The sequence below is a fragment of the Rhinolophus sinicus genome, chromosome 15 (genome assembly GCF_057876585.1).
Source record: "Rhinolophus sinicus isolate RSI-liver-muscle chromosome 15, RSI-T2T, whole genome shotgun sequence".
NCBI lineage: Eukaryota > Metazoa > Chordata > Mammalia > Chiroptera > Rhinolophidae > Rhinolophus > Rhinolophus sinicus.
In genome coordinates, this window is record NC_142515.1 from 117639170 (window position 1) to 117654567 (window position 15398).

The window sequence follows — 15398 nt, forward strand, 5'->3', positions numbered from 1 at the left end:
CCAGTGTTCACTACAGTTTTATTTATGGTGTCCAAGACATGGAAACAACCGAAGTATCTTTTGATAGATGATTGGATAAAGAGGATTTGGTATATACACAATGGAATACTGTTCTATCATAAGAAAAAATGAAACAGTACCATATGAGACAACATGGATGGATCTTGAGATTATAATGCTAAGCGAAATAAGTCAGACAGAAAAAGTAGAGAATCATATGATTTCACTGATATGTGGTATATAAAACTGAAAACAACAAAAGAACAAGACAAACAAATGAAGAAAGAAAAACTCATAGACACAGACAATAGTTTAGTGGTTACCAGAGGGTAAGGGGGGTGGGGGGATGAGATGAGGGTAAAGGGGATCCAATATATGGTGATGGAAGGAGAACTGACTCTGGTGGTGAACACACAATGTGATATATAGATGATGTATTACAGAACTGTACACCTGAAATCTATGTAACTGCTAACAATTATCATCCAAATAAACTTTAAAAAAAATAGTGTTTTTTTCCTACTCTTCATCAATAGAAAAGCTAGGGGAAACAATAAAAGGTAAATTTCAAAAATTCCATCTCTGATGAAATTAAAAAAAAAAAAAAAAAGGACACAAAGAGAAGCAACACACAACTGCCACAATCCCAATCCCTAAACTTTAAAGTGCGGCTGCCAAATACTGTTTGTCTGGACTGAGATCAGGGAGCAAACCGAGAGCCAACACATGACTCTCTAAAAGTCAAATTGGATACAGACTGCTCCAAAACTATCTTGAAAGAAATTTTTAAGCATACGTTGATGAGGACAATGGAACACAAGAGCATGAATGGGGCACTGGGTAATAAAAAACTGTTTCAATAGAGAACTGGTTTGTACAGTGAAATGGAAAGAAAGCAAATTCACAGGAGATTAATTCCTACCTACAGCTTCTGGGTGAAGGTTGTCAGAAGTGAACTGGGTCCCAGAAAGAAATGTGTGCTAAGACAAGAATATGTCATGTGAGTCATAAGTCATTATTAAAAGAAAGCTTGCAAATTTTAGACCATATATTGCAAAAAATTATATGCACACTTCTTTTATGTCAAACAATGTTGGCTCTTACACATCAGCAGTTTATTTTACAAACACAGCAAAACAATGTGAAAATAAAATACCTGAACTTGGAAAAGCATGAAATATAAACACTGTTGCAACCGTTAGTGTTCTATACACAATTCTACCTATCAGGGAAGGTTTTTAGTGCAACCCCTGCCCACGATTTATTGATGCACCACATGCCTGTACTTGCAATTTCTTTCTTTCTTTTCTAACAGTTCTTTTATGTCAGTAACTAAGTTACAGCGTAGAGGGCTGGTTTCACACCTAGTTTCTCCTTTTTCTTTGGTTGTCAGTCAAGCCTTCCTCTAAGTGCTCCACATAGAGTGGAGAAGTAAACGAAAGCCAAAGCCGGAAGTCAGCGGTTCCATACTAGCTAGAGCGTACTGTTTACCCATAGCAGTTGTGCTCAGTCTCCATAGTTGGTGAATAATTTGATTTATCACCTTGAACAAAGGTCCCCTGTTTTCTTTTAGGAAATCAAAATATCAGTGCAATTTCAAAGGATAAAATATGTATACAATTTTATTCAACATTTTTATATTATGCTACAAATGTACAATTTCAACAATAAATTAAAAATAAAGGAACATAATAAGGCTGAGGACAGTTCGTAGACAGCATGTTACTCAATGCCATTTTTCTGCCTTCATTTCTAAGAGTTCATCTGATCCAAGATCCTGATCATCTTCTCCCTGGGAAAAATGTTTTGGCAGCATATTTGAAATGCAGAGTGTTTCGCGGCCAGTGAGCAATGGGAAGATATTTGTTAATAACAGAAATGCTGAACAGGATCAGGTGCAATCAGGAAGTGTTGATAAACATTTGCACAATATGTGTAAAACTCCGCAAAAATTCTTTCACATTTTTTTCCTCCAGTTCCTCACATTCTTTGCATCCAGATTCAGTTATAGTCTGCCAAAGAAAAAGAAAGAATTCTGTTGGAAACTCTGACATATTTCTTTCCCGGGAATAGCCCATCATTTGACCATATGGTGAGGTCTTGAGACATGAAAACTTAGGCAAACTAATATCATATTATGAAGAACTGGGAGACTTCAAGAACTGGCCTTCTTTTTCCTGTAATGGATTAAGGACGTTGAAAAACACACGCCATGTCTATCAGATGATGGACTTCTTAGAGCCCCTCAATGATTTCTGATTATCCACCCTAGCATGAAGTCTATGCCTTCCTTCATGGCACACAGGCCTTCCTTGAGCTGTTCCTTACCTATTTCTTGCACTTTTCACCACTGCCTCAAATGATATGCCCCAGGGACACTGAGCTCATGCCTGTATCCCCATGCACACAGCAAGCCCTTCCATGCTTCAGTGCCTTTCCTTTTCTGTCTGTCCCACACAGCCTATTCCAGGCACTACTATTACTACACCTAAGCTTACTCAGTGCTGTCAACACTAGGAAGTCTTTCCTGAACCTCTAAGCTCCCAGGGTTGGAATAACTGTCTCATTGCTACATTCTCAGAATCCCTTGTTTAGATTCTTCCTCACAGCACAGCACATATTACATTGATGCTGTGGAGTTCTATGCCTATTTATACCCCTGTTCTCTAAGCAATTCCAGGAGAGTGAGGCCGTGTATTTCCCTAGCATTTGGCACGGGGCCTGGCACAGAGTATTCACCCCATCATTATTGGTTGAATTGAACCATTTAGGTGAATGCCACAATTGTTGTAATTGAAACAGTTCCATGGATAACTAGAATATCCCAAATGTGGTCATTATAAATACACTTTTGAGAGGTCATCTTCACCATGAAAGCTATGCCAGCAAAAATCAAAATTGGATTTTACATCCATTAAGCATTTGAAATTCAGATTCACCAATATTTATCAAGCACGGACTCTAGGCCAGGCACTGTCATGTTCCATATAATGCTGTCCGACTTGATCGTGAAAAGTAACCACGTCAGATGGGAAGGCAGATATGAAATGACTCATCTCAGCTGACATCATCAACAAAATTCTGCAAGTCCAGGCCTCTGGCTGTGTGATCCTGCCCACTTCCTCCATGACATGTGCCACACTGTGTCGTGATGGGCGTGAGCACAAACATGCAGGTGGAAGAGTGGCCCACTGTTACTCTGATGAATTTATTTGTGGCATGGCTCAGTCTTTCTATCAACAAGATAGAGATAACGTATCACAGGAGTATTTTAAGCATTAATATATTCATTTCATAAATATATTGACTATCTAGTATGGGCCAGGCATCGTTCTGGGAATTAGGATACAACTGAAAAACATAAAAATACCTGCCCCTTTGAAGCTGACATCCTAGTCAGGAAGAGCAGACAATATTCATTAAGTAAAATACATAGTATATCAGAGAGAGGGACCTGCTGAGAGGGGATAGGGAATGCTGACGTGGAGATGGGACTGCAACCGTAAAGAGGTGACATCACCGAGAATGGGACAGTTAAGCACAGACTTAAAGCAGCCTGCGATTGTTAGGAAAAGCCCAAGGTGTCCAGCCCCCCTCGCTCAGTGTCTTTGCACTTTGGCCTCTGCATGAACATACTCCTCCAGGTATCCTTCTGTCTCATTCTCTCCTATCTTTGCCAAATGTCAGCATAGGAGGCAAATCTCTAAAATAGAATCCCAGCCCCTGTACCTGCCTTCTTTTTGGCCACTGGACTTAATAAATTATTGCCTTATTATTCACTTGCTTATTGATTGGTACATTTATGCTTCCTCTCTCCTTAAGAGCCGGGACCATGTGCGGTTTTTGTTTTTTCTCCCTTTTGTTTTTATGAGGGCCTACAATGGGGCCCCACGAGTATTTGTTAAATTAATGAATTGTTATTATGCCTTTGTTGTTTATAAAGCTTCTTTCTATCCACTTGGCCACTAGTTTTGTCATGAAAGCCATAATCCTTTGTACTTCACGGCCTTTGCATAGCTGATCCCCCAGCTTTCCATGGGAGTCCCTGATATTTGTCCTCTTGGAACCCTCTACTGTGCTTAGAATAGTCCAAATTATGCTCAAACTCTTGTATTTTTATTATTGTCCTGTTGCAGCATTTATCCTTTCAGTAGATAAGACGACTCTGGAGTGAAACTGCTGACGTCTGAATCCTGGCTCCCCATTCTGCTGGCTGAGTGAATTGGAGGAAGTGATTCAAGCTCTCAGTGCTCCACTTACTTAAAAGGTAAAACAGAAACAAGGGTAACTATCTCTCAGATTTATTGTGAGGATTCAATGAATTACCATTTAACCCTTGAAGAATGGTACCTGGCCTGAAGTAACAACCCAATAAATGTGAATTACTATTACTCATGCTAAACACTTTATTATATAATTAGACTAATGTCTATGCTCTGCACCTGGTGATAAACACCTGGAGATCAGTGGCGTGACTGGTTCAGCACTGTCACTCTAGCATGAAAACACACTGGCTGACATCATGCTGTAAATGTTTGTTGAATGAATAAATAATGAACAGTTGAGGATTGTGGGCACACCAGTGATGCTGCCACTTCTGGATGCCATGCCACTGGAATTCACTCCCTCTCCGTTTGGAGAGTCTGCTTGTCCACTATATCCAGCTCACGACTTCTCCAATCAAACCAAAAACATCCGCTGTAACTCTGTACAGCGGTTGGATAACTCACCCCATTGGAAGACAAGTTGCTGTTGGCTAGGACGATAAGGTTTTCTACTGTTTCTCTAATATGCATGTTATTCGTCTCCTCGGAAATGACACACAATTCCAAGAGAAAGCACTTCATCGCTGTTACTTTGCAACTGGGCTGAAAACAGAGTTACAAAGACCCATTTTGAAAAGAAATGAGTTATTTTCCCATTATTCATTTTCACAGATGCAATTCTGGTGTTTTAAAAAGTCAATCCAAATAGTGTACAAAGAAACACAATACCCCTAAGACGTATTACAAAGGAAGCAGCTTGATTATTTTTTTCCTTTTCATTTTGAAATTGAAACCAAAACAAACTGAAAACAAAACAATCAAGCAGGATGGTAATATTGTACAGAAGTGAAACTAGAACACGTGGAAATCATAGGCCACTCTTACTCACTAAGCACATTTCTTCTGTGTGAGAGGGTGATGATACTTGCCTGAGATTCTCAAAACCTTAATAAAGGTAGTACACATGGAAGAATTTTTAGAATCAGATTGTATCGTTAACATTTTAAACAATGATAGCTGCTAATCATGCTATTCCTGCAAGTTTCTAAGTTCCAGAGGCAGATGTGATTCTAAGAAATATATTAGAAAAATCAACGTGGGGGTAGTACCTACTCACAGGCTGACCAAATCAGAAAGGTACCTTTGAGGTGCCACAAAAATATGTTTCCCACAGATTACTTGAACATAAACCTAAACTTAAAAGAAAGGAAATATGTAATGAGCGTCCGGGATCTGACCATGCCTTGTTTGACTTTGTGTTCTCCATACCTCACACAGTACCTGGGACACCGCAGACACTGAACAAATACTGAGTAAATGAATGAAGAAGGAGACATACCCATGTGCCTGGCACTGGCAGTACAGTAGTTCCCTCCCTCCCCCATTTGTGGTTCTGCTTTCCATGGTTTCAGGTACCTGTGGTCAACCACAGTCCAAAAAATATTAAGCAGAAAATTCTAGAAATAAACAATTCATAGGTCATGGCTCTATGATCCTCCCGACGTATCATCAGAAGGTCAATGGTAGCCTAACACTATTTTACAATGCCTACGTCATTCATCTCACTTCATCTCGTCATCTAGCATCATCATATCATAAGGGTGAGTACCAAACAATAAGATATTTTGAGAGAGAGAGAGAGAGAGAGAGAGAGAGAGAGAGAGAGAGAGAAAGAGAGAGAGAGAGAGAGAGAGAGAGAGGAAGAGAAAGCATATTTATATATCTCTTTGTAGCAAGTTGCTATAACTCCTACTTTATTACTATTTGTTATTGTTAATCTCCTACTGCGCCTAATTTATAAAATAAACTTTATCACAGGTATGTATGTATAGGAACTAACATAGTATATATAGGGTTTGGTACCATCCGTGGTTTCAGGCATCCACTGGGGGTCTTGGAACAAAACCCCTGTGGATAAGGGGATTCCTTATCAGGCACAGCAGCTGCTCAGGATGGAAAGGGTAAATACTATCCCCAACTGATAATAAAGTAAATAACAAATAAAACAAAATCATAAAATAAATAATACAATTGAGGTTCAGAAATATTGAGTGACTTCCAAGGTAACACAGCTAGGAAGTGACTGAGTCGGGGTTTAAATCTAAATTTCAATCTCAGCTTCTTTCCATGAGTTGCACGGTTATCTTCTTGCAAACAAACAAACAAAAACAAAAACAAAACACCAAGCAACCTCAGGATGCTGAATGTTGGTGGTTAATGGACTGCTTTGTACTTTGAGAAAATGCAAAGGAAAATGGAAAACCTGCTGAAGCCAAAGGAGGGAGACAATTTATGTCAGCACCACTATCCGATGGGTTGATGAATATCTACTTTTCCTAGTTTCTGGCTGTGGCTTCTTTCCAGGGCTTAGGAAGTCTTGGTGGGGACAAAACCTTCTATCTCAGAGAAGTTCTAACTGAGGAATAACAGAGAGAGGACTCGCTGTTCTGAATGTACACAATATAGAGTTTGTTTTGCAGGAGGTGAAGAAGTGGGGATTTGCTTCTTGATTTTTAGAAAACCAATCCAGAGGGAAAGGACCAGCAACACGATTGAAATCATACATGCCTTTAGACAAGTCAGTGCCTTAATGAAACAAGTTCAAGATCATTTTTGAATTCTGATAGGTTTTATGGGTTGTGTTTCTTTTCTCACATAGAATAACCAACCAGCCAGAATCCTTTTCAACAATTGCAGAGATTCATGCAAAATGTAGAACATAAATGCATTTAAGCAATTTGTAGAAAATATGATTAAATATGGTAATACACTACAGCACTGGAAATAAGTGATATGTTGGATACTTTTAAATTGAATCAGTTAACCTGATTCTTGCGTTTAATCACATCATGATCTAATTGCATCACAAAAATGTATAATATATTTTGTTTGACATTGATGGAAAAGGCTTTTATATACATGTATTTTAGGAAAATAGCATCTATGTAGCTCATTGTCTCCAAGTCCCACAAGCTCAACAATTACTTATAAAACTCATTGATCATATATTGTAAGAACATACCCAAATTTATATTTAAAAAGTATACACATTTCAGTAAAGTTATGAAAATGTACTTCTTAGATTTTTGAAAACTGGAAAATATAGCAATTTTGAAAAAAAATAAACTATACTCACACGAACATCACTTTCAGTATATAAAGTGGCATCAATATGTATAGACTGAAAGGAAACAAAATTAGATATAAAAGATTATGCACTGCTTTAGATATAATGAGAACAACCAGGCAACATTAAATTAAGCTTTTTAAATTAAATTCTTTATTTTGAGAGAATTTTAGATTCATGTGCAATTGTAAGAGCAAAAACAGTGAGATCCTGTGTCCCCTTCACCATTTCCCCCCAATGGTAATATCCTGCATAACCATAGTACAATGTTACAACCAGGAAATTGCATTGATGCAATCCACCCACTTTGTTCAGATTTCACCAGTCTTATGTGCACTATGGTGTGTGAGTGTGTGTGTTTCTATGCAATTTTATCAGATGTGTGAATTCATGTAACCACTACCAAGTTGAGATACACAATTCCATCACCGTAAGGACCCTCCGATTACTCTTCCATAGCCCAAATCACAGTCCTCCCCACACATCTCACCCCCACCCTATGCTCCTAATTCCTGGCAACCACTTCTCTGCCCTCCACTGCTTTGATATCATTTCAAGAATGTTATACAAATGGAATCATACAGTATGTGACCTTTTGAAAAAAAAATAACAAAACTTTACTCTTTGAGTGGCCATAGGTTGATAGAAAGGTTTACAGAACATAAACAGAAAGTACAGAGAGTTCCCATATATCCTCTTGCCCACCCGTCTGTCATCCCGTCTTGTACCACTATCTTACATGAGTGTGTTACATCTATTACAATCGATGAGTCAATAGTGAATCACTTTTTAACTAAAGTCCATAGATTACATTAGGGTTCACTCTTGGTGTTGTACATTTGGTTTTAACAAATGTGTAATGACATGTACACACCATTACAGTATCATACAATATAGTCTCACTGCCCTAAAACTCCTCTGTGCTCTGCCCATTCATCCTTCTCTCTCCCCTAACCTCTTGCAACCCCTGATGTTTTTACTGTCTCCATAGTTTTACCTTTTCCAGAATGTCATATAGTTGGAATCATATAATAGGCAGCCTTTTTAGACTTGCTTCTTTTAGCGATATGTTTTTAAATTTCCTCCATGTCTTTTCATAGCTCATTTATTTTTATCGCTGAGAAATATTCCATTGTATGGATGCACCACCATTTGTTTATCCAGATTGGCTTTTGTCACACAGCATAATACTCTGGAGATCCATGCAACTTGTTGTACCAGTAATTTGTCCTTTACTATTGCTCACTAATATTCCATGAGATGATCTACCATAGTTTAACTATTCACCTGTTTCAGGACGTCTGTGTTGTTTCCAGTTTTTAGCTGTTAGAAATAAAGCTCTATGAACATTCACGTTCACGTATTTGTGTGAACACAAGTTTTCATTTCTCTGATATAAATATTCAAGTGTGCAATTGTTGGATCATATGGCAAATGAATGTTTTGTTTGATAAGAAACAGCCAAACTATTTCAGAGTTGCTACACCATTTTACATTCTCACCAACAATATAGGAACGATTCAATTTCTCCACAATCTTGCCAGAATTTGGCATTATCGCTAGTTTTTTGTTTTAGATATTCTTATAGGTGCACAGTGAGAAGTCACTGTGGTTTTAATTTGCATTCCCTAAATAAATACAGCCATGTATTGGTACTTTCTCCCCCGAAAAAGACCTGGGTTAATGTATTTCTTACTTTCTAATCTGTGTGCCTTTTCTTTTTTTCTTGCCTTATACTTTTTAAATTTCATTTTTCATGCTTCACTGATTTACCTAAAGGTCCAATACTGTATTGAATAAGAGTGGTGAGAGAAGACATCCTTCCCTGTGTGTCCGATCTTAGGGGAAAAACAATCAGTCTTTCACCACTAGGATGTTAGCTCTAGGTTGTTTGTATATGCTCTGTATCAAGTTGCAGTCCTCCCTCTAGTCTTTGTTTTCTGAGAGATTATATCATGAATAACTGTTGTCTTTTTAAAATCTTTTCTACATCAATTGATGTGATCATATGATTTTCTACCTTAGCTTGTTGATACGGTGGATTACACTGATTGATTTTCAAATATTGAACAGGTCTTGAATATCTGGAATAAATCCCATTTGGTCATTGGTAGATTTGACTTGCTAACATTTTATTGATATTTTTTGCATCTAAGTTCATTAGAGAGATTTGTAGTTTTCTTTTTTGGTACTGTCTTTGTCGGGTTTTAGCACCAGGGTAATATGTGTCTCCTAAGATGAGTTAGAAAGTATTCCCTCTTCTTCTATTTTCAGAAGAGACTTTAAAATTGGTGTTAATTTTTCCTTCAGTGCTTACTAGAATGCTCTAGTAAAAGACATTGGGCCTGAAGATTCTTTTTTTTGGAGCTAATATATGGCAAATTCAATGTCTTTGGTGGTTCTACAAGTTTTTAGGTTATCTATTTCATCTTTGTTATGTTTTGGCAGTTTGTGGTTTTTGAGGAATTGGTCCATTTCTACTAAGTTCTCAAATCTACCAGAGTAAACCTTTTTTATAGTTTTTCTTCATTATTCTTTTAACGACTACAGGTTCTATAGTGATAGTCCCCAACTTTAGTCCTGATATTCATGATTTGTGTCATCTTTCTTTTTATTTTTGTCTGTCAGAGGTTTATCAAATTTATTGATTTTTTTCCAAATAATGTATTAGCTGTATGTGTCATTGATTTCCCCTATTGTTTACCTGATTTCAATTTCAGTCATTTCTGTTCTTATCTTTATTATTTCCTTCCTTCTGCTGCTGTTGGGTTTATTTTGCTCTTCTCTTTCCAGTTTCTTGAGGTGGGAACTTAGATTGTTGATCTGAAGAGATCCTTCCTCTCTTCTAATGTCATCATTTAGGTTTATAAATTTTCCTCTTGGTAATGCTTTAGCTTAATCCCACATATCTTGATATGTTTCATTTTCATTCCATTCCACATATTTTTAAATATATTTTGAGACTGACTCTTTTACCCATGGAATATTTAGAAGTATATTATTTAATTTTTAAGTGTTTGGAGATTTTCCTGTTGTGTTTATGTAATTGACTTCTATTTGATTCCATTGTGGTCAGAGAACACACTGCAAGCTTTCAGTTCTGATAAATTTGTTAAAGTTTGTTTTATTGCCCAGGATATGGTCAGTCTTGGTGAATGGTGCTTGAAAAACTGTTTATTCTTGGTTATTGGGTGAAGTATTCTATCTATGTAAATTAGATATTGTTGGTTGACTATTTTTCTATATCCCTGTTGTCCAATTTTTCTATATCCTTTCTGGTTTTCTGTCTCATAGCTCTAACTGTTATTGAGCCAGGTGGTCAAGTCCTCAGCTATAACTGTGAGTTTGTCTGTTTTTTCCTTTCAGTTCTGTTAGTATTTGCCTCATGCATTTTGAGGCTCTATTGTTTGATGTGTACACCTTTAAGATCATTATGTTTCCCTGGTAGATGAACCTTTTACCATTATGTAATGTCCCTCTTAACTCTAGTAATTTTAGTTGCTGTGAAGTCTACTTTATCTGATATTAATATAGCCAGTTCTGATTTTTTAAATTATTTTGGGCATGTCTATCAATTTCCTAGAGCTGCTGCAATAAAGTATCACAAAATAAGTGGCTTAAAACAACAATTTAGTCCCTTATAGTTCTGGAGGCCAAAATAAGTTCCCATCTCAAGAAACTAGAAAGAGAAGAGCAAAATGAACCCAATGCAAACAGAAGGAAGGAAATAATAAAGAGCAGAAATGACTGAAATTGAAATCAGGAAAACAATAGGGAAAATCAGGAGGGCCATGCCCTCTCTGGAGGGTCTAGAGAACAATCCTTCCCTTGCTCTCCCAGGCCTCTCGTGGCTCCTGGCAATCCTTGGACTTCCCTGACTTACAGCTGTATCATTCCAATCTTCTTTGGCTTGTGGTTACCTCCATTTGCACGTGGCCACTTTACTGTTAGTCTCTACGAGTCCTGTCCGCTTCTTATAAGGATACTAGTCATCGGATTTAGGGCCCAAACCACATCAGCATGACCTCATCTTAACTAATTATATTTGCAAAGATCCTATTCCCAAATAAGGTCACATTTTGAGATTCATGGTGGACATGTATTTTGAGGGGACTTTATTCAACCTCCGACAATATGGGATATATCTTCTCTCTTTTTCATTGCAACCTACCTATGTCATTGTATTTGAAGTGAATTCCTTGTAGACAAGCATAAAATTAATTTGTGTTTTGTTATCAATTCGGCTGAGGTCTGTCTCTTACTTGCATTCTCTTTCTCCTCTCCTTCTGGGATGCTAATGCTAGGAATGCTGAATCGTTCATTGTCTCAAAGATCTTTGAGGTTCTCTTTTTCTTTTTTTCAGTCTGTTTTCTATCATTCTATCTTCCAGTTCACTATCTTTCTTCTGTCATATTCATTCTGCTAATGAGCCCTCCAATTGATTTTGTATTTCAGTTATTGTATTTTTCATTTCTATAATTTCCATTTGGTTCCTTTTACATATTATTATTTCTCTGCTAAGATTTTCTGCTTTGTTCAATTGTTTTCCATGGTATTTGTAATTGCCTGCTGGCGTATTTTTATGATGGCTGCTTTAAAATCCTTGTCAAATAATTCCAACATCTAACTCCTGTCAGTTTCAGAGTCTGTCGATTGTCTTTTCTCATTCAAGTTGTGATGTCCCTGCTTCTTGATAGGATGAGTGACTTTCCATTGTATTCCGGTATTTTGGCAATTATGTTAAAAGACCCTGGTTCTATTTAAATCTTCTATTTTAGCCTGCCACCACGCAGGTTAGGGTTACTATGCGGGTTCTGACCTGTTTGTGTGTTGGGATTCCAATGACAATTCAGTGTTTAGAGTCTTTGTGGTGCTAACTTGGAAGGATGGCTCCCCTCATGCCCCTGGGACTCCCACTGGTCCTTACTGTGTCACCCACTGCCAGGAAAAGGCACTTCCCTGGCCACAGTTGTCAGTGGGCTCCTTTTCCCTGCTCCCCTGCAGGTTCTACCAGGCCAGCTGCTGTCTTTACGTGAGAGAGGGGTTCTCTAGCCCTCAGAACAGACAGCCTTCCCCGGGGTCAGGCCATTCCACCCTGCAAACACCACAAAGATGCCTGGTTTCTCTGGTAGGAGAAGGGAATCTCTGGTCTGTGGTGACAGAGAGCTCTTCATGCTGGGCCACTTATAAATTGAGTTTTAAAGATAATTAGGATCTGAAAATTGTAAGTAAACGATTTCACTTGAGGCTTTACAAGGCTCATAAATTTCTACAAAAATATTACTGTTTCAAGTGAGATTTCATTAAGACTGACAGCCAAACACAGGGAGAGGCATACTCCACAGCAATTATACCAGATACTTTATGGAAAATATAAATACTTACTTGAATAAGAATTTCAATTTTTCTCAAATCACTTGCTACATGCTGCCAGTTTGCCTCTGTTTTAGGAAGACCTGCACTGACACAGCTGAAAGCAAAACCAAACAGTAAAGCATTTTGAATAAACATAGTATTGTCTTGATGAATACTAAAGGCAACAGAGCCATTAAGAATTTTTTACGCTGAAAAAAAATAAAAAATATTTTTTTTACTCTGCACAGTGAAATGACTCTTATCCTTGTGTTTGTGCATTCCACAACCTCAGCAATGAATAGAAACACCAAACATGTAGTACAAAACGTGACCCTTTAAGTTCACTTGGGGACTGACAAGTCAGGATTAGAGAAAAGCCTCATTTGGAGCGATAACTTGTAAAAACCTGGTGCAACGTATTATAATGAAACAAAAACAGTACCTGATGTGTGGTAATACTCAGTAAATGTTTTTGAATGAATTACTGGTTTTCTTTAAGTAGAGGTCCCATCAGACTTTTAAGTCCAATAAATAGGAAAAATTCTTAAAATGAGAAACAATCATTTTCATGTAATGATTTTGACAGTAAAGGTTCTTTACAGTAGATTAAATGTGTCCCTTCTATGTCACTCACATTATTACTATGTTTGCAACAGTTTTATCCATAAACATTACAGACTTTAGCCCAGTCTAGGCTAAATGATCATATACTTACTCATTTTGGTAAAATAGAAATTTAATATCTGGAGAAAAGACACATACACTGACCAAGTGACTGTGGAACCATTCTTAAAGCTATAGGAAGAATAATTGCTCCCTGGATTTTTATAGAAGCATGAGAACTAACACTAATCTTTCTTGTGAGCAAGACTTACTTGCACAAATCTACCATTTCCCATACCAGGGAGGTATTAGTAGAACTGAACTGAGTCAGATCACTTACCATGTTTCCCCGAAAATAAGACCTAGCCGGACCATCAGCTCCAATGTGTCTTCTGGAGCAAAAATTAATATAAGACTTAGCATTACATTACATTATATTATATTATATGACCTGGACTTATATTATAGTAAAATATGACTGGGTCTTATCTTAATTTTTTCTCCAAAAGACGCATCAGAGCTGATGGCCCTTCTAGGTCTTACTTTCGGGGAAACACAGTAACTATAGGTTGGGTGCTTAGGCCAAGAGGGTACCATGTATTATCTGCATCTAAGAAAGAAGAAAAATGCTAACAGGCATGGAAAAATATGAGTGTTTACTAGGAGGAAAAATAAAAGGTTTAAATAATGACAGAAATGTTTACAACTAAACTAGGATAAGGCTGGGATAGGAGAAGTCAGTGCCAGGAAATAGATACACAAAGTAACATGGGCAAGCCCTAAATATCTATCTTCTTACTGCAATGAAAATCATGCAGGATATTAATAAGGAATGTACTTCCAAATTGTATTAGAGAACAAGAGGTCCACTCAATTTATAAGTTTAAATTTATTTGGAGGATATAATACTCATTTCTATACTACTAGAAGAAAACAATGCTCCGTTGTGTGTTTACAAACCTCTTCTGAGTCTCCATAATCTTCAAATACTGACCACCTAAGGTGTAAGCAAACTGAACATAAACAAAATTAATAGAGAAGATGTTGGAGAAAGTGATTATGGCCATTAGCATAATGATATTTATGGCTAAAGATAAAATTACCTGAAAATGAAGACATGAATACCAGCCTCAGCTAAAAAATGACTATTTAGAAGTAAACACAGATAGCACTGGATGGACGTCCTTCTCAATTCTGTTTTCTGAAAAACATAATCAGAGAGAAAATGGTTATTTTTTTTAGTTAAAAAGCAATATTTAAATTAATATTTAGCTTATCATATCTTAGAAAAAAATTTAGGCATCAATATTCCTTATCGAAATTAATAAAACTAGAATTTAACTTTTTTGCTCCCCGCTCCAGCTCTGTTTCTTATGGGCAAAATTCTTTAATATGCTTTTAGTACATAAGAAAATGTACATATCTACTACTATCACCACTATTCTTTTTCTATTATCCTTGAACTTCCTCTCGTCCTTCTTTCATTTTTAATAGTCCAACATATTTTGTACAGCACAGATTAACAACATAACTTTACTAGTTCTATATGAAGTTCATGTAGCTATATAAAAATTAATTCTATATTAACATCATTTAGAGAAAAATTGGACAGAAACGGAACCAATAAAAATACTCTATGGCATCCTGAGGGTCACTATATAATAATTTTTCTTGATGATTTAGGAAAATCACTTAACTTAGAACTTCCTAGAGTTTTGATACCTTTGTCAGCCTCTTTCATGCTGTCAACGCTTTGGAATTTCAGATAGCCGTGTGACTACGCCCTTAACCACTAAGAAGCTATGCGTCATTTAGTCTACACTGAAGGGCCGAGTAACACCAAGACCTTTTCCTCTCAGACTACACAATTCACCAAGGAGACAGACATTTAAAGAACAAAATAGGGTGAGATGAGTGCAATAATATATTTACAAGGACGTAAAGCGCGTATCAGGGCTGTTAATAGAATTTTGAAAACCTATTTCTTTACTTTCAGAATAAGAACAATCCATGTGTGAACTGACATCTGTGATATCCCAATATTTTCA

General features: G+C 37.0%; 1 protein-coding gene across 9 annotated transcripts in view; it reads right to left on the minus strand.

The window, feature by feature from the left end:
• Positions 1 to 1604: 1604 nt before the first annotated feature.
• Positions 1605 to 15398, minus strand: part of IL15 (interleukin 15) — a 78713-nt gene continuing 64919 nt past the window's right edge. For 6 of the 9 annotated variants that reach the window (XM_088792595.1, XM_019730787.3, XM_019730786.3 and 3 more), the window contains 5 exons: positions 14454 to 14551; positions 12778 to 12862; positions 7402 to 7446; positions 4731 to 4868; positions 1605 to 2012 (listed from right to left, as the gene is read on the minus strand). In XM_088792595.1, coding sequence (XP_088648721.1) covers positions 1902 to 2012; positions 4731 to 4868; positions 7402 to 7446; positions 12778 to 12862; positions 14454 to 14551 — 477 coding nt within the window. In that variant the 3' untranslated portion in view covers positions 1605 to 1901. The other 3 variants (XM_088792598.1, XM_088792597.1, XM_074338484.2) reach the window with 3 other exon arrangements.